We start from the raw sequence: 19,360 nt of genomic DNA on the forward strand, positions 1-19,360 counted from the left end.
GTTCTCCAGAGTTGTTGCCCGAGCTGCTGAGTTTCCATACCACTTTGTGTCTATTTATTGGTGGGATAATGGATTGTCAGATTCCCTCTCCCCCCCTCTCCCCCCTCCCCCCTCCCCCCCCTCCCCCTCTCCCCCTCGCCCCCCCCCCCCCCTCTCCCCCTCTCCCCCTCTCCCCTCTCCCTCCCCCCTCTCTCCCCCTTCCCCCCCTCTCCCCCCCCCCTCTCCCCCTCTCCCCCTCTCAAATCGGTGACACTAACTATCAAAAATATGTCTCCTTGCCTCTTTAAAGATTGTTTTGATAGACCATTCGATTTGATTTTGATTTGATCATCTATGTAGTATACGTGTGACACCTTGACACCTTTTTTTGTCAACACTAAATCTGCAGTGCCCAATTGAGGGTCCTGGATCTTAACTTGGTGGGAGAAGTGCTTGCAACTCTTCTTTCATTTTTCATCATGCACAATTTGTTCATTAGTGGAGGGACAAGATGGATTGATCATACAATCGTTCAGTGGGAATAGGCAGTAAAGATTACTGCAAAGAGTTTTCAGCCTTTGATAACGTTTTTTAGGGGAGAAAACCTTTTGAGTCGATTGTAAGAAGTTGCAGCTCGCGCGACTTTATATGCTGCACCTCAGTTTGAATTTGGGTGTTTCTACTTCCAATGGTGTTATGTAGTTGCTGTGAAGATTATGCTACTGTCTGCAGCGTGCTTGCCATCCCTGATTCATTATCGACCTGATCACACTGTAAATGGGTCGAAATCCCAGCAAATTACAGCGCAAATACAGCGTCACATGATCCAAGAGCGCAAAGCCCAATAATGCAGTGAACGGCCAAAATGCAGCAAATCCAGGTCTATATTGCTTTCACTACAATAACATGACGCCAAAAGTTTTTTTTTCTTGACTGCAGTCAGTTCTGTGTGAGTTCTTGTCTGCTGGTTACAGCAGCTCGTGAATGACTATAAAATATGACTTTTTGAATGTCAAGTCTCACATGCAAGTGTCAGGAGGCCAATTTTGAAATTGAACAGTTAGCCCAGTGGTTCATGTGTGATTTACCAAATGTACAGGTGATATCAAACATTGGTCCTGCATTTTTCCATTTTAGGGTTGTTTTGATGGGTCGTGTGATTTGGATAATATTTTGATCCCCTCAGTGATGATCAGCATATCTATGTGCCAATACACAACTGTCTGAATCAAACACTGGGCTGAATCCTCTGTGAAGCTTTGAGAAACCAACTCTGAAATGAACTCTATGGATGCTAATAGGCAGCCTTTCTCCAGGGCATGGTTTGGGAATACCTGGATGATGCAGTAATGGGTGAAGAAATCTACAGTTAAGGGTGATAAGAGGGACCACTGATTTATACCTGACCATTGATGACAATGCATGCAAACTGGAACAGGGTACTCTGGAAACCAAATACCACTTTTTGAAAAAACGAGCCCAGATCAGCTGGGTTTATTTTTGTTGAGATGTTGCTTTTTATATAAATGCATTTATGCTGGTCTCTGATCATGCAATAAATCTGGAACAGGTGAGAAAGCCGGTAAGCAGCTTGTTAGAATTACAGTCAAAGCAGTTATATTTGGATAAATGTAAAGGGTAGAGGTTATATTTGGATAAATGTAAAGGGTAGAGGTTGCCCTGATTCAGGTTAACTGAAGCACTGATACAGGATGAATATCATTATTTTCATGATCGTATCCTTTAGAAACATTGAGGCCCACGTGTAACCAAACCCAACAGAGGAAACGGGAAAGCTGAATGTTTTCACAAAGCGTGCCCTGTTGTGACTGAAAGCAGTTTCTCTCTAGTTTCATATAAAGGACAATCAATAGTCCTTTTCAAATGCAAAGGGATTTTTACCTGGGGTTTCAACGCAGCATCACCAGTTTCAGGAGACTGCTGTGGAGTTGAGTGGAGGCTGTCTTGAGATGATAATGTTCTCATCAGTTGTTTCTGTCAAAAGTGGAGGCTTTTGTTTTTGTGTTCAGAAATCCCATACAGTTTTCCCCACTATTTCTATCCAAGTGACTGCTGCACAGTCTGACTCCTTGCTCTGGTCATGACCATCGAAGGACACCTGAGCAAATGGCATTCCCTGTATAAATCCATATGCTGCTTCAGGAATTGGATTTTGGAAAGCATTAAGTTGCCACTTGCCTTTTTGTTGACGCCACACTACTTATTTAGACATGGCAGGATGTGTAGACTCCTGGAAATGTGCCCACCTTAACTTCATGCCACTTGTGATAGTGGATCCTGGGATTATATTTAAAAACAGTTCACAACTGGCATCGTGTGGCTAAATTTGAAAAGTCAATGGCATCGCTAACAGCTGCAAAATAGACATTAGCTGCAGGAGTAGGCCATTCGGCCATCGAGCCAGCACCGCCATTCAATGTGATCATGGCTGATCATCCCCAATCAGTACCCTGTTCCTGCCTTCTCCCCATATCCCCTGACTCCGCTATCTTTAAGAGCCCTATTTATCTAGCTCTCTCTCTTGAAAGTGTCCAGAAAACTGGCCTCCACTGCCCTCTGAGGCAGAGAATTCCACAGACTCATAACTCTTTGTGTGAAAAAATGTTTCCTCATCTCTGTTCTAAATGGCTTGCCCCTTATTCTTAAACTGTAGCCCGTTTCTGGACTCCCCCAACATCGGGAACGTGTTTCCTGCCTCTAGCGTGTCCAAACCCTTAATCTTATGTTTCAATAAGATCCCCTCTCATCCTTCTAAATTCCAGAGTGTACAAGCCCAGCCACTTCATTCTCTCAGCCAGTCCCGCCATCCCGGGAATTAACCTTGTAAAAAAAATGTATTACATCACTTGCAATATCAAGAATAGCACAATATGAATTGTGGGCACACCATAAGTTCAAGCGTCTGCCACAATGCCATCTTTGAGCAACCAGGTATAGGCAATCAATGTGGCTCTTTGGTATTACTTAGAACATAGAACAGTACAGCACAAGAACAAGCCCTTTGGCCCACCAAGTTTGTGCCAAACAGGACCTCCGTCTGAAGAAAGGTTTCGGCCCGAAACGTTGCCCATTTCCTTCGCTCCATAGATGCTGCCTCACCCGCTGAGTTTCTCCAGCACTTTTGTCTACCACCAAATAGGAGGCCTAGTTCAACAAATTCCTTCTGCCTACGTGTGAACTATATCTCTCCACTACCTGCATATTCATGTGCCTATCTAAGGCAACCACTGCACATATCCTTTAAAGTTTCTCCCCCACCTCACGTTTAAGGTATGCCCTCAAATATTTGACATTTCCACCATGGGGGGGGGAGTTCTGACTGTCTTCCTTAGATATGCCTCTCATCATTTTATAAGTTTCTATCAGGTGCTGCCTCTGCTCTGGGGAAAACAATCCACGTTTGTCCAATGTCTCCTCACAGCCTGTTCCCTCTAATCCAGGCTGCATCTTGATAAACCTCTTCTACACCCTCTCCGTCGTGTAATGAGACCAAAACCGCATAAAACACTCCAAATGCAGCCCAACCAAAGTTTTATAAAGCTGCAACGACTTCTCGATGTTTATATTCCGTGCCTTGACCGATGAACGCAAGCATACCATTTGCCTTCCTGACCATTTCTACTTTCAGGGAGCTATGGACTTTAACTCCAAGATCCCTCTGTACATCGACGCTGTTGAGGATCCTGCCATTAACTGGATAATTTATCCTTGCGTTTGACCTCCCACAGTGCAGCATCTTACACTTGCCTGGATTCAACTCCATTTGCCGTTTCCCTGCCCATATCTGTAACTAATCTATATCCTGCTGTATCCTTTCACAGCTGCCTTTATGGTCCACACCTTCATACATTTTAGTGTCTTCTGCAAACTTATTAACCAACCCAACTACATTTTCATCCAAGGCTACATTTTGTAGTTTCATCCAACTACATTTTCTATCCTGAGAATAAATGGTCTCAAGAATTCCATACATTTTAAGGCTGAGAGGGTCACCCGATTTTTGTGAATGGATGTGTTGAATCTACTTCCATGTGAAGTAAAATTTATCAGCTGTTTTTAAAATAGTGTGAATGTTGCGGGTAATTTCTATTTAAATAGGAGTTACAGTGAGCGTTTGGGTGAGCTTCAATCAGGTACAAAATAAAACTATGCAATCTCTGCAGCCAACAGATTTGATCTTTAGTTTGTTTTCAGGACTCCCACGTTTGCTGGTGGCCTCTTTGCGATCTCCAAAGCTTACTTTGAACTGATTGGAACATACGACAACCAGATGGAGATATGGGGAGGAGAGAATGTGGAAATGTCATTCAGGGTAAATGCAAATGCTTACATTTATAATGGTGCACCTTGGTTGTGTGTGTTGGATTTTAAATTTGAATGTGATGTTGTGGTCTAAAATGCAAAGGCACAGCCTATTTTCCATGAGAAACTGCCCAGGACTGTATTCAATCATCATCTTCACCTTCACCTTTCATCATCATCATCATCACATCATCACGGCACCAGCTGAACAAATCACTTGGTCTCAGTTCTGCCGGGCCAATGAGGGCAAAACAAATCTTTCAGTGTTTTCCCTTTCTGATCAAGTGTCTGATTATTTGGCAAGACCAAGATCAGGCTCCATACCCTCCACATGTAAAGCCCAAGGTCAAGATGAAGAATTGATGAGATGCCAGTCCCAAAGGGCACTCACAAAGGTACCCCATGACAAATGTGTGCCTTCAGGGCAAGAACTTTGGGTTTTTGTCTTGTCTAATATTTTGGATCTTTTTGTATTTGAGAAAAACATTTCTAATGCACTGGTAAATGATAATTACAAATTAATGTCGATCGTTGCCATTTGAGCATTTGGTGGAAATTGATTTCCTGTTGGCCTATTGGTATCAACTGAATTACAGACAGACTAGTGTTTAAATACTAGAGGAAGCCCAAACTCTGTTTTGTTTATGGCTCCTTGAATTTTTTTTGATCAAATAGGTTGGATTAGCGTCCAGATGCTAAACTCAAAGTCGGCTTATAGATAGCCGTCATACCCATCGCCAAAGTCCTTCTCAAAAGATGATTTTTCAAAATTGAGAAGAAGTCTATTCTCTGTTATCAATGGCTCCTAAACTTTTATGAATGAATATCCCATAAATACTTGCTGTTATGAATTGCTCCTGTAAAGTAGTTGTGGCTGTCCCAAAGGTTCCTGGGAACTACAAGCTGCCCTTTGGAGAACGGTTGGCGTGTATGTGAATTTTCTAATTAAATTGCGTTTATTATTAAAGTGACATGATCGCCCTGTAATCGGTTGTACACCCAGATTGGTAACCATATTCTTTATGAATTCAAAAAAGTAAAAATGGCTATGTTACAATGCTCTCTTGAAGTGAGAGTCATGTTATAATGACAATTCCTGCCATTCTTGGGCTGCAATTGGCACTGGAAAATGTGGACAAAACTGGCATTGACTTTTACTGCTTTTTACAAAAGGTTCATTTCTAATGCAGCCTTGAATATATTTGGAGTTCAAGTGGGGTAGTTGCCATGATTTCATCATCCATAGTGAATGCAGAAAAAATAGAGACAAAGATTGACTGGTGTCGGGTTCTGCTCAGTATCTGCTCCCGCCTTATTGGAGTCAGATGGTTGTGGGCTTGAACTCTTAATCTAGTCCCGTGCCAAACTGAGGTTAATGCACTGCCGGAGGTGCTGCCTTTCAGTTGAAATGTTGAACCTCTCAAGGAGGCATAAATAATCCCAGAACACTTTTCAAAGATAACTAGCACGTCCAGTATCCCAGCCAACAAATATCTCTTGCCCAATATCTATAACTGATCACTAAAATCTGATCATTTACATAACTTTAGGAGCATGCTCTGCGCAAATTGACTGTTCTTTGCCTCCATTACAGCGTTAACTATATTTCAAAATTGCATCACAGGCTGTGATGTGTTTTGAAATCTATTGAGATCATGAAAGATGCTACATAAATGCAAGTCCCTTTCTTTCAAAAGACATGTCGCAGAAAATGTAATTGTTATTAATTCATATCTGTTCTTTTAAAGTCACATGGACGTTAACCAGGTAGATTTGCTAATGCTGGCTTGATAACAATACTGAATAATCTAATTAGATCTTTGTTATGCGCCAACCGCATGGCCACAACCCCAATTCTTCATTCCTCTTTTGCATTTTTCCATTTCTCCTCTGCTTTCACTCCACAAACTTTGAAACTGGCTGGAAGCAATCTCTTTGACCAATTGGTTTGCCTTCCTCGCTGTGACTATCTGTCTCACTACTGTCCTTAGAGGTGCCTTTGGAATTATTTTCTATGTTGATGGCATGACATAAACACAATAGAAATCGTAATTACCCCTGTTTGACACTTTCTGGGTGAACTACACTTTCATAACTTGGTTCTAGCTGTTGCTTCATCATTTTATCCTGTACTGTTTTTGAAACATTTCAGTTTTAAACCCTCCATCATCCACAAATGGTCCATCTTTAAGTCTTGCATGTAAACGGAGTGAGAACAGCCCTGAACTCCATTTCTGGGCAATGTTTGCTGTTCATTATTGTGAGCTCAATGTGTGCTGCCTCTACTGGGGAATGATAAGGGGCAGTATTTAAATGGCTTGGCTGTTCTATTTTGGGAGATCTATGAAGGAGAAATGTAAGTAAGTACATCATATGCCCTTGTGCCCATCACATTTATGCCACCTAATACAAGATGCAAGATACATTTATTCATCACATGTGCCAGATGGCACAGTGAAATGAAATTCCCATACAGCCATACAATAAAAATAAGGGACACAACACACTATAGAGTTTGACATAAAACATCCCCACACAGCAGAATCAGAGTTTCCCACTGTGTGGGAAGTCACCAAAGTCAGTCTCTTCCTCCATTGTTCCCCGTGCCCTCCGCAGTATATTAACAGTATGTTGTGTTTGGAGGAGAAATACACAAATACCTTTTTGAATTAACGATCCAATTCCTTGCATTCAGGTGTATTAGGATTATGATGGAGGAATAGAGAGATCTTTCCCTGGAGGTTGAGAAAGTTGAATGTCCATGTTTCAAGTACCATCGCTTCGATAGGCTTAATTTGTGAAATAAATGGTTTTTGGAGGCTTCCTTTGAATATGTGATGTGCTTTTGCTATGTCAACACTCATACGTTTTACATTATTATAGTTGAAAACTAATTTTTGGTAGCAGGACTTCAAAATACCTCAAACTGCATGTGTCTATTTTTGGTGTAAACCAGCATCAGCAGTGCCTTCCTACATACAAACTACATACACGTCAGGGTCTAAATATTGTGAAGATGCGGCACGATCAACCAGAAGGTGGCGCAATAGTATAGACAGTCGCTCATTTTGTCATTCAATTCAACTGCACAGTTATACTTCAGGTTTTTTTTAATGATATTGGATGTTGATGGGTTGGAGGGTAAAATGCGCAAAGATGAAACCTTTCAGGACATTCCACGCACACCTTCAGGAGATTAAAAACGAAATGTTGTCAATGTTAGCATGTCAGATAGCATTAGTGGCAAGGAAAACAAAGCTGACAATTCTGGTTGATGATCTTGGGAACCGACGGTGTGGATTGACGCTTTGGTGCAGTACCCAGAGAATACTGTCCAATCAAACCTGGCGTCTTTCAAATGGGACTTAAATCAAGTGGACGTGAAGGATCCCACAGCTCTTGCTAGAAGAGCAGGAATGGACACCCTTGTCAAAGCCAATATTTATCTCACAAACCAACATCACTGGAAATATTGTCAGGTGGTTATGATTGTGGGATCTTGCTGTGTGCATGTTGGCTGCATGTTTCCTGCTTTACAATGGTGGTTATGCTTAAAATTACTTGTTGCGGCAAAACACTGGGATATTTGGAGGTTATAAGTCATTTTAAGAAGCCAGCTGATACGTTTGTTTGAGGGGATGGGGGATGCTGGAGAGAAACAATCATTTTGTCTGGATGGCAAATGTCTTCTAGCTTTATAGATCATCCCTTGTGGATTAAGATGAAGTTGGGGCAGTACAAGGCTAAAATCAATTACGGTTGGAGTCGTCATTCTGTTCAGTAGGGATGTTGGAGATGGAGATTTTCTGCCTTTAAGCTAAATTTGGTGTACAGGCTGACATTGTAGGTGGTGGGGTCAGGGTGGGAAAGGTGGCTGAAAAAGGACAGTGCAATTGGAAACGAGTAAAGTGTGCAACATTGGCTGAATCTAACTGTGAATAAAATGAAGTAAGTCGTCGCAGCGCATTGATGTAACAATCTGTACAAGTACCTGTTCAGTTCCACGCCTCAAAAATGCCTGAATTGGTAACCCTTCAGAATAATAATAATAATAATAATAAATTTTATTTATGGGCGCCTTTCAAGAGTCTCAAGGACACCTTACAAAAATTGAGCAAGTAGAGGAAAAACATGTAAGGGGAATGAAATAAATAGTAGAGACATGACTAGCACACAAATTAAAGACAGAATACAATTCAAAACACAATATGAGGCAATTAATGCACAGATGAAAAGGGAGGGGGACGTGGGGCTAAGGATAGGCAGAGGTGAAGAGATGGGTCTTGAGGCGGGACTGGAAGATGGTGAGGGACACGGAATTGCGGATCAGTTGGGGGTGGGAGTTCCAGAGCCTGGGAGCTGCCCTGGAGAAGGCTCTGTCCCCAAAACTGCGGAGGTTGTACTTGTGGATGGAGAGGAGACCGGCTGATGTGGATCTGAGGGACCGTGAGGGTTGGTAGGGGGAGAGGAGGTCAGTGAGATATGGGGGGGGGGGGGCAGATGGTGGGGGGCTTTGTAGGTGAGGACCAGGATTTTGTAGGTGATCCGGTGGGAGATGGGAAGCCAGTGAAGTTGTTTGAGGACTGCAGTGATGTGATGCCAGGATTTGGTGTGGGCGATGAGTCGGGCGGCTGCGTTCTGGACCAGTTGGAGTCGGTTGATGTAGGTGGAGCTGATGCCAAGGAGAAGTGAGTTGCAGTAGTCCAGTCGGGAGGAGATGAAGGCATGGATGAGTCTTTCAGCAGCGGGAGGTGTGAGAGAGGGTCTGAGTTTGGTGATGTTGCGGAGGTGAAAGAAGGAGGTTTTAATGACATGGCGGATGTGAGGCTCAAGGGAGAGGGTGGAATCAAAGATCACGCCAAGGTTGTGGGCCTGGGGAGATGGGGAGACATTGGTGCCGTCGATGGTGAGAGTGGGGTTATTGATTTTGCTGAGTGTGGATTTGGAGCCTATGAGTTGGAATTCTGTTTTATCGCTGTTGAGTTTGAGGAAATTATGTTGCATCCAGGTTTTTATAGCTGACAAACAGGAGTTGATATGGGAAAGGGGGGGGGGGGGGGGGGGGTTGTGGGGGGGATTTTGGTGCCGAGGTAGATCTGGGTGTCATCGGCGTAACAGTGGAAGTCCAGGTTGAATTGGCGGAGTATCTGACCAAGGGGGAGGATGTAGATGATGAAGAGGAGGGGGTCGAGTACGGAGCCTTGGGGAACGCATTGAGTGACTGTGGCTGTAGCAGAGGTGTGGTTGTGGAGAGAGATGAAGTGGGATCTGTTGGAAAGGTAGGAACGGAACCAGCTGACGGACGGACATTCATAGTCCATTCCCTCTGTATATTCTTAAAGGACACAAGTATTTGGAATTCTCTTTTTAATTGACCAATAATATTCCCAATGGGTTTTTTTTCTTACTAAATTTAAGTATTTTTCTTAATAAATTTAATAGAAATTGATTGGTAAATGTGAATTATTAAGGAAATTCTGTGTCTCTCTTTTATTAACTTTTGATGTTCACCATGGACTAACGGCCATGTTGTGTAATTTTTCTTTAGGTCTGGCAATGCGGTGGGCAGTTGGAGATCATTCCCTGTTCAGTGGTGGGCCATGTGTTCCGTACCAAGAGCCCACACAGCTTCCCAAAAGGTGTGCAGGTAATTGCCCGCAACCAGGTGCGTCTGGCTGAGGTCTGGATGGATCACTACAAGGAGCTGTTTTACAGGAGGAACCAGCAGGCAGAAATAATGGCCCGTGAGGTGAGGGACACAGTTGGTACTTACTCCTTCAAATCCTGGAGGGATTTTTGCTCTTCTTGTCTCCAATATCTGGTTAACGGTATTTCTATTCAGAGCAGACCCTGGTCTTTGCCTCCCAGATTTTGCTCCGTTACTATAATCTATCTTGAGCACAGGGATTAAAGGGCGGTTCAATCGGAACTGGTGTTTTTCCAACAAGAAATGAAAGCATATACATCACGTGGGTGCGAAGGATCCCACGGCCTGTTAGAAAAAAGAGCATGACAAGACACTTTTGTCTGAACTAATAGTGGTGACATTTCCTGCTTTGTAACTGCTTGCCTCCCATGGAAACCTATTTAGGATTTAATGTTTTAAGATATGTTGTTTCCTACACTCATAATCGTGACTGAATGGAATACTGACTTGCTTCTGTGTAAAGGTGTATTTTTCTTCCAATTTATAGTACATGATGGATTTGGGATTCATCTATTTTTTTTTTTTTCCCCTATTTATAGAAAAGTTTTGGCGATCTTTCAGAAAGGTTTCAGTTGAAAGAGCGATTAAAATGCAAGAACTTTACCTGGTATCTGCAGAACATTTATCCTGAAATCTTTATACCAGATTTCTCTCCAATACGTTATGGAGCGGTGAGTTAAATGATGCATTAAATTAATAAGCTTTGGTTTGTTTAAAATATGAATTAATTGATTCTGAATTGCAATTTTTCCCTTTTATTTAAATTAATAGTTTTACAACAGATTTAACAGGCATTGAAATTGCACCAAGGTTTTGAAATGGGTGAATGTTTTAATATCTTGATCTAGTTTTGATTTGTTTTAGATCATAACTTTGAGGGGTTTTTTGCATTTGCATTTTAAAGTCTACTTTAAAAGCAAACTTCCTAAGGTTGGGCAAGTAGCATTTAGCTCCAGAGTTATTGAGTGCTTCCAGAACAATACTTTTAAACTAGAACAGCAAATTGTTTTTAACTATGATTTATTAAAAATCTGTATCCCTTAATTATTTTTAATGTATAAATGGAATAAATTCTGCTCAATGTTGTTTAGATCCCACCTTCCCGAATTATTTCCCTTGGCACTTTTTCTCCTAGTCTTCAGATTTCTGTCCTGTAGTCTTACACTCAATCCCTACTCCCAGTTTAGATTGCCACTGTCGTATATCTCTCCATGTAATGAACCCTACAGAAATGCCAGTTTAATTTGTGCATTTGTAATGTTGAAAAGCAGAACCAGCATAAGGCCGAAGAGCAGCCTCCACTTGTTGAGTCCCGACTGCATAGTTTTTATATTCTCCATCCTTTGTTAAATTTGGAGTGGTTTTATGCTGCAGGTCCATAGGCATCGAGTCATTAATAATGCTGTTGTCAGAAGTCGTGAAGCCATTAGGCAAGTGTTTGGTTCGTCACTTCAATCCGCATTGCTCCTGTATCTGGCATTGGTGTTTTTTATCTTGTTATCAGCAAGATTATTGTTTTGCAATCACTACCTTTTCAACAATTTTACAATTTGCTTTGTCGCATGGATTATCAAAATGATGAATTGCTGAACTTTTACTGCATGTTTTGCAGATTAAAAACAAGGGAACTGGAAGCTGCTTAGATGCTGGGGAAAACAATCATGGTGGAAAACCTCTGATTATGTACCCATGTCATGGAATGGGAGGCAATCAGGTACCAGGCAATGATCATTTGAAAAAGCAAGCAGTTCTAAAAGTGCGCCTGTCCGTGTTCCTTGTCGGGATCAGTTTCAGTTTAGTTTATTGTCACGTGTACAGTGAAAAGCTTTTGTTGCGTGCTATGCAGTCAGCAGAAAGACAAGACATGATTACAATCAATCCATTTATAGTGTATAGATACATGATAAGGGAATAAAGTTTAGTGCAAGGTAAAGCCAGCAAAGTCCGATCAATGCTAGTCCAAGGGTCACCAAAGAGGCAGATAGTAGTTCAGCACTGCTCTCTAGTTGTGGTAGGATGGTTCAGTTGCCTGATAACAGCTGGGAAGAAACTGTCTCTGAATCTGGAGGTGTGCGTTTTCACACGTCTATACCTTTTGCCTGACGGGAGAGGGGGGAGGTGTAAATGGTGTCAATAGAAGGGAAGTTGGTTTGTGTGATGGTCTGGGCTGCGTGCACAATTCACTGCAATTTCTTGTGGTCTTGGATGAAGCTGTTCCCAAACCAAACTGTGATGCATCCTGATAAAATGCTGCCTATGGTGCATCTGTAAAAGCTAGTGAGTTGGTGAGAACTTCCTAAGCCTTCTAAGGAAGTAGAGACGTTGGTGTGCTTTCTTGGTCATTACTTTAATATAGGTGGTCCAGGAGAGGTTGTTGGTGATATTGACTCTGAGGAATTTGAAGTTTACTTCGGCACCGTCAATGCAAACTGGGGTATGTGTACCGCTTCACTTCCTGAAATCCATCACTATTTCCTGTGTCTTGCTCACAATTGAGAGAAAGGTTGTTGTCTTGACACCAGGACACTAGGTTCTTGATCTCCTTCCTGTACTCTGTCTCATCATTATTTGATATCTGGCCCACAATGGTGGTGTCGTCTGTGAATTTGAAAATCACGTGCTACTAACTGAATTGTCATGCCAAACTAATCAACTTTCCAGACCATATCAAATGTATGAGAGGGTGGGTGAATTTGAAGTTGCAACCCAAGGATCATGTAAATAGATGAACAAATGGCAGATTATCATTGTATGTGGCAGGAATGTTAAGATGCTCGTGTTCCAACAATGTCTGGAGTTAGCTATGAATGACATTGGGAGATCTGGGGGTTTTAGTAGATGAGATGATCAAGATTTTAACACAACAATTAACAAAGTAACTAGATGCTTAACCATATGGCCAAGGTAGTGGAATGCAAGTTGTAGGAAGCTGTGGTCTGACGTTGAGTGCTGTGTACCATTACGGTCACTAAGACATTTGGCAAAGACGCTCAAGCCAAGGAGGTGAAGCGGAGAAGGGGTTTGTTGTCGATTCTTTAAAAACTTGAGTTAGAAAGATAAAGAGAGGAAACAAGTTGTCATAATATTGGGGGAGGAAAAAATGTGCTGATTGGTATGACTCTTCAATATAGGATGGTGAGTAAATGTGCCTCTTAGATCAAACAAGTCTTGGATTTGTGCCTCAATCAATTGAGAAAATTACACACAATTTCCACTTTTCACTGATTGCTTCTATAGGAATGGAATGCGCAATGGTTTTGGATGGGGGAAAGTTGTGATGCTTTCTCCATTTATCCACTCTCCAGGTGGGTCAAATGGTCCACGAATGCTTGCTCTTTAGACTCACAAGTAACCAGTGGTTAATTGGGTAAGATTATACCACTCATTATAATGGAGATGCTGGAATCTTGAGCAAACCACAGTGCTGCAGGAACTCAGTGGGTCAAGCAGCATCTGTGGAAGGAATGGACATGCAACGTTTTGGATCGGGACCCTTCTTCCACACTAAAGTCGCCTCTCCATTCCCTCCGCAGATGCTGCCCGACCTGCTGAGTTCCTCCAGCACTTTGTGTTTTGGCCACAAATAATAATATCTACTTCCAGTTAAACGGACCCTTTAAACAAAGGTTTCTCAAGGTTCACATAACTATTATCGAACAGTGGTTGGTGCCTATGGAAGCCTATCTCTGCTCCAGTGCTATGCATTCAGGAGAAATAAGAGAAGTAAAGTGAATATAGATTGGGCTAGAAGTGTTATTATTGTGCTTGGAGATCTACCATGTACGTTGTTTTGATAATATGCATTTTTCCCCATTGATGTTTTCAGTATTTTGAATACACCACGCAGTCTGATATACGCCACAACATTGGCAGGCAGTTGTGCCTTCGAGCCATGTATGGCCAAGTTCTATTGCAGCAATGTAAATACACGGGGAAAGATACCAAAGTGCCAGGAGATGAACACTGGGAATTTTTAAATGTAAGTATTGCATATGAATAAAAGTGTTGTCTTAAACTGTGAGGGGATCGGCGACTTCCTCCCCTCCCATTGTAAGGATGAGTTCACTTCAAAGGTGCATTCATTATCTCAAAGATGTGAATTTAGCCACCAATAAAAATCAGAAATAGAATCTGGGCCGTCTTTCCATTTGCTAGTCAGAGAGAGAGAGAGAGAGACATGGCTTCAGCTCCCATGGGCAGGTAGACACCATGAACTACCCATAATCTCCATGATGGGCTGAGCCTGGTGATGTTTTTGTGGGATTGGTGATGAGCAATTTGTTGGGAGCAGTCTGTCCAATCTTCAGCTTGTACCCCTCTGAAAAATGATGAATATGTGACTTGTAATGTTATTGTGGCAGATATTGTTTCCAGTATTCACCACTAGGTTGCAGCTTGTTCCCTGGATTCATCAGCAGCGTTCAGGCAAATTATACTAGTGTATTTATAACGGCATTTAAAAGACATTTGGACAGGTACATGGATAGGAGGTTTAGAGGTTTAGATTTAGGCTAAATGCGGCAGCTGGGACTAGCGTTGATGGGGCATCTTGGTTGACATGGGCAAGTTGGGTGAAGGGCCTATATCCATGCTCTGACTCGATGATTCTAAGTACAAAATGATCTCTTTTTGTTCAAATAAATCATAAATTGATGAAATAGGAGCACCAATAGAAATGTACCCAGGTGTGTCAGCAATGTCTGGAGAAGATTTGAGGGGTGGGGAGGGGCAGTTGAAGGGGAAGAGAAAGAGAAACATCTATTTAACTTAAATTTCTTTGTTTCTTCAAAAAGGACCTGATAAAAAATTCCGCCAGCAATCAGTGCTTGACTGCGTCGGGAAAGAATCCATCCATGGTTCCGTGCAACTCTGCAGACCTGCACCAGCAGTGGGCTTTCACCTAGTGTTGTCAAGAAGGACGTTGCCGCCTGGTGAACTATCCGAGTCATTCTGAGTGGGGAAAACGCACACTTTAAAACATAAAAGCCGGCCTTGCTGTTAAATCTTTTTGTGACTCTGAATTTTAGCCTGGGTATAGAGCAAATCGGATTTATTGATTTCATTCCTGTTTTGTTCAGAAAAGAAATCTCTTAATTGGATTGAAAAGAATCTCTGCTACCAACACTTCAAAAATGAATGACTCCTACCAACACTTAAAAAATGTTCAATTAAGTTTTCTCTGGCATTGCAGGAGTGATTCCTTTCTAAAAATCCTGTATCTTTGGCATTGAAAGCAAGTGATGTGGAACATTTATAAGGTAAAATGTCCATTTAGTTGGCATTTAACGTAAATTGGATTCTGGATATCCACCACCTTTGTGTTGAATCCAAAGCAGAGCAGGGTTGAAACTGGTGCCATTTGATAGATGCGCCTGGAGACTATTCTGCATTGATGCTTGGATCTATTCCTGATTCAAATGTGGCTGAAGATTCCTGCTGAAGTTTGAAATTCCTCAAATCTTGAAGTAGGGAAAAGAAAACACTTAATTCGGATGAGAAGTTAAACAGAGGTTCTCTCTACCCTCCCAGATAGATGTACAAAGTCCCATTGTTTGGTCATGTATTTCATTGTTGTTTGTGGGAGCTTGTTATGTCAAAATTGGCTGCAAAATCTATTTGCATAACTGCACTTACCGCCTGTGGAATGCTGTATGCACTGAAGTGAAAGGTGCTAGATAAATGGATAAATGAGTAAGGGATATGTGTCACTTCAGAAGGGCTTATTGTGAGCTGAGGGACAGTACTGCTATAGGGTTTTGGAGGACGGAGGGAACTTTGAATTGCCTTTATACAAATGACATTTCTTTTTGATGTGTTTTCCTATTGGCACCACTTGTGAATTTGCTGAAAGGTAACAGCATCAAACTGTTAAATGTAACTATGAAACATCGCTGCCTTCGGTGTTCCACCCAGCTTTTGTGCATGGATGGCTCCGACCCACAGTGTTCCTGGTTTCAAATGTGCTCAAGATCACTAAAGCCTTGAAATGTGGAAGCTGCAGATGAATTGAAAATGAATTCCCTGTCATTTGTACCATACATGGTTTACAGTAGCAGCTGCACATTCACCTCTGCTTCTGAAATTCAGTTCCAGTGGACCCAATACAAGGTGTTTAGCGCTACCAGACAGGGCCAAATTTATTTGCAGTTACGTCATATTCCAAAGGCAACTTGCAACTAATTTTCTTAATTTTGGTCAGCAACAGGGCGAATTTGTAACAAATGTTTATTCAAGGTCAAGATAAACTAATACAACTGCGCATTTCTCTCATTAAAATGTTGCTGCACGTCTTGCCTTATTTACCCCCATAACTTCCCAACCAGGTATAGTTGCAAGTTAATGCTCAATCTCCATTGGATTAACTGGTTCCTATATGAGAAAGCAGTAGGAACTGTACAGTTAAGTTAAATGCTTCATATATTGGCACTCGTGAAAAAGCTTTCAAAAATTGGCTTTAAGACGTGCAAGAATAATGACCATTTGGGTAAGATGGCAGAGTGCAACTCCTTCCTCAGAACCTGTACCTATGGAATGATAGGGGAGGACATTTGCAACATAAAATCCAATGGAACATAGAGCATAGAGTTCACTGTGGTAGTTTTGATTTGTACTTGAGGTCAGTTGTCATTTAATAATGAATGTAATCAATTGTGAGACTGTTTTAATAAATCATGGTGTGTGCGTTAGGAGTAATGTCATATCAAAGGTACAGTACTGCTTTGATACCCAGGTCACTTCCATCCAAGCAGTCATTGACTCGTAGAGCTCTGGAATTGTCAAATGTGGTCTGGAAAGAGCATTAAAATCAATGTTACGGGTAAACACAGGAGACTTATTTTCGGTACGCTGATTGCACCAAGCTGCATTTCCACAGATATGCGAGGTCAGCAAAAAAGTGGGTCTGCACATTGGAATTGTATAAGTTAAAATAATTTATCATGCTTAAAATAAATTGAACATTGAGCTGTATATATGTGTCAAGACACAGTTGAAATAGATTTTGGGTTTCTTTATGAAATATTTAGTTCCTAAGCTGTAATAACTGCAGTTTCTCAGAGTTGGTGGGCTGCACTATCAAACAGCATGAGGCTCTTTTCAGTGTGAGTTTGGGGATAATCTACTTTAAATTTTTCATACTCTGGATTTGAAGCAACAAATGCTGAATTATATTTTTCTAAGCTTTTTTGAATTTATTATAATACTCTGACTTGTAGAAATCCCTGCCTTGTAATTGCACTTTTGCACATGTGCAAAGGTATCCCACTTTTAATCTAGCATCAAAGAAGCTCTTTGATCTCATTTCACAGTGATAAAGATGATCCTCTTGTACTGCAGTAAATTTAGTTTGTCTCCCCAAGCGAACAATGATTTGCCCTATAACACTGCAAACCATGGTCATTTTAACCATCAATCCAATAGCCTGGGAATATTGCATTTAGACATGTAAATGGATTAAATTGGGAAGCCTGCTTCCTATTTGTATGAACTATTTGCTGGCGTTATCAGGATATAGAAGTGTACACAGGATATAGAAGGCAACATGGGGGAGAATGCTACTTTAACACAACCACCTTTACCCCCTCCCCATCACTTACGATTCCAGTTTTTATCCTGATTTATTGAACAAAATATTGATTTCCTGAAAAGTGACCAGAGGTTTGAATTTCATTTCCTAAATTTGCTATCTACCTCCATTGAAGTCTAACTCTGTAGTTCTAAACAAAAAATCATTCAATATTCACTACTCTCTAACAATTGTATACGCACTTCATCTTGTATGTTTAGACTATTTTTAAATGCAGGAGAGAAAACTAATAATTGTTTGTAAATCCCTCCTGAGTCTTACTAGTTCAACTTGCTGTATTAAAGAATGCCTCTGGATTGTAATGAAGCAAGATGGTATTTCTGGTGCAGTGACACAATGCATCACATATTTTGGTGTTGTATCTTAAAGACCAGGCAGGGTCAGAGTTCACTCCTCAATCTGTGCTTTTGTTAGCTGTGAAAACATAGACCTTTACAATGTATTGTTTTTGTCCAAGCAAATGGAAAATGAGCTAGAGTTGCTACTGGTCATTGATGTCCTGGCCAATACTCCCCCCCCCCCCCCCCCCCCAACCCCCCCCCCCCCCCCCCCCCCCCCCCCCCCCCCACCCCCCCCCCCCCCCCCCCCCCCCCCCCCCCCCCCCCCCCCCAATAATATCAAAAACAGATATCTGGTCTTTTATGGGACTTTACTGTGTTACATTGTAACAATGGCAACAATTCAAAAACTAATTTATTGGCTGTAAAGTACATCCTGAGTTTGTGAAGGACACTACGTAAATATGTTCACTTTCTCCATTAAGACCTACTCTAGCAAGTGAAGATGTGAACTTGTATTGGGGAAAATTGAATTGCCCACTGATATTTATTGTAAGCTCACAAAAGCATGACTATGGGAAATGGCCTTTGGAGCCCATCAATCCACATGAATCACTGCTTGATGACAGGAAGAAAAACAACTTGGAATTCATTGATTTAAAAAGGCTTTTTTAATTTTTGTTGAAGTTGTTCTAGAAAATGTTTTCTGCCATTGGGCACTGCTGAGTATTGTTTTTGCCATATTTGAGTTTGAATGACTTACCGAAATAATAAAATCATGTTTGAGTTGTGAAAATGTTGGACATTATTTCATCCTTATCATCATCATCATCGAGTCGCACAGCTTTGTATGGAAACCAACAGAGTGGGCCAGAGCAGGTGTGGAAAGCATGTTTCCTTCCCTGAGGATATTAGTGTTTAATGACAATCTGGCAGCATTCATGGTCATTTCATTTCCGTGGCCAACCCACACATTATTATCAGTGTTATTGAATTCAGTTTCACAACTTCACAACTCACAAGTTTGGAATTAGAATGATCAAGTTGCTATTCCAAGACTACAATCACTACACTACAATGTTCTAGGATGTTATCACTCTTCATTACACCGTTGCAGCAAAATAGAGTGAGACACCATCCCACAAATTGGTGAAGGAATATCAAAGGGTAGATGACCTGCCTGGATTTATAGATTTACAATACCATTGGTAGAGGATCAGCAAGATACCTTTTGCTTAAAACAACAATGGGGTGATTGAGGAAAAATATAATGAATATGAACACTGCACAAGGTTTTCTGTTCATTTTGAACCAATGCACATTTTCTGAATGCCCAAGTGATGGAGTAACTCAGCAGGTCAGGCAGCATCTCTGGAGAAAAAGGATGGGTGACGTTTTGGGTTGGGATCTTTCATCAGACTAAGTAGAGGGGAGTGAATCGAAGCTAAGAAAAGCCCAGAACAAAGCAGGGCTGGCAAAAGATGACCA

At 41.5% G+C, this 19,360-nt stretch overlaps 2 protein-coding genes across 4 annotated transcripts in view; one reads left to right on the top strand and one right to left on the bottom strand.

Annotated features, from left to right (window-relative positions):
- The window catches only part of LOC129714648 (polypeptide N-acetylgalactosaminyltransferase 6-like), a 58,680-nt gene extending 39,753 nt beyond the window's left edge, over positions 1-18,927 (top strand). For all 3 annotated transcript variants that reach the window (XM_055664370.1, XM_055664371.1, XM_055664369.1), the window contains 6 exons: positions 4,195-4,312; positions 9,851-10,051; positions 10,549-10,680; positions 11,622-11,723; positions 13,836-13,988; positions 14,803-18,927. In XM_055664370.1, coding sequence (XP_055520345.1) covers positions 4,195-4,312; positions 9,851-10,051; positions 10,549-10,680; positions 11,622-11,723; positions 13,836-13,988; positions 14,803-14,913 — 817 coding nt within the window. In that variant the 3' untranslated portion in view covers positions 14,914-18,927. The remainder of the gene's footprint in view (positions 1-4,194; positions 4,313-9,850; positions 10,052-10,548; positions 10,681-11,621; positions 11,724-13,835; positions 13,989-14,802) is intronic.
- Positions 1-19,360, bottom strand: part of zgc:113184 (uncharacterized protein LOC553745 homolog) — a 127,727-nt gene that overhangs the window by 73,509 nt on the left and 34,858 nt on the right. The gene's annotated exons all lie outside the window — the stretch shown is intronic.

The sequence above is a fragment of the Leucoraja erinacea genome, chromosome 40 (genome assembly GCF_028641065.1).
Source record: "Leucoraja erinacea ecotype New England chromosome 40, Leri_hhj_1, whole genome shotgun sequence".
NCBI classification, from domain to species: Eukaryota; Metazoa; Chordata; class Chondrichthyes; order Rajiformes; family Rajidae; genus Leucoraja; species Leucoraja erinaceus.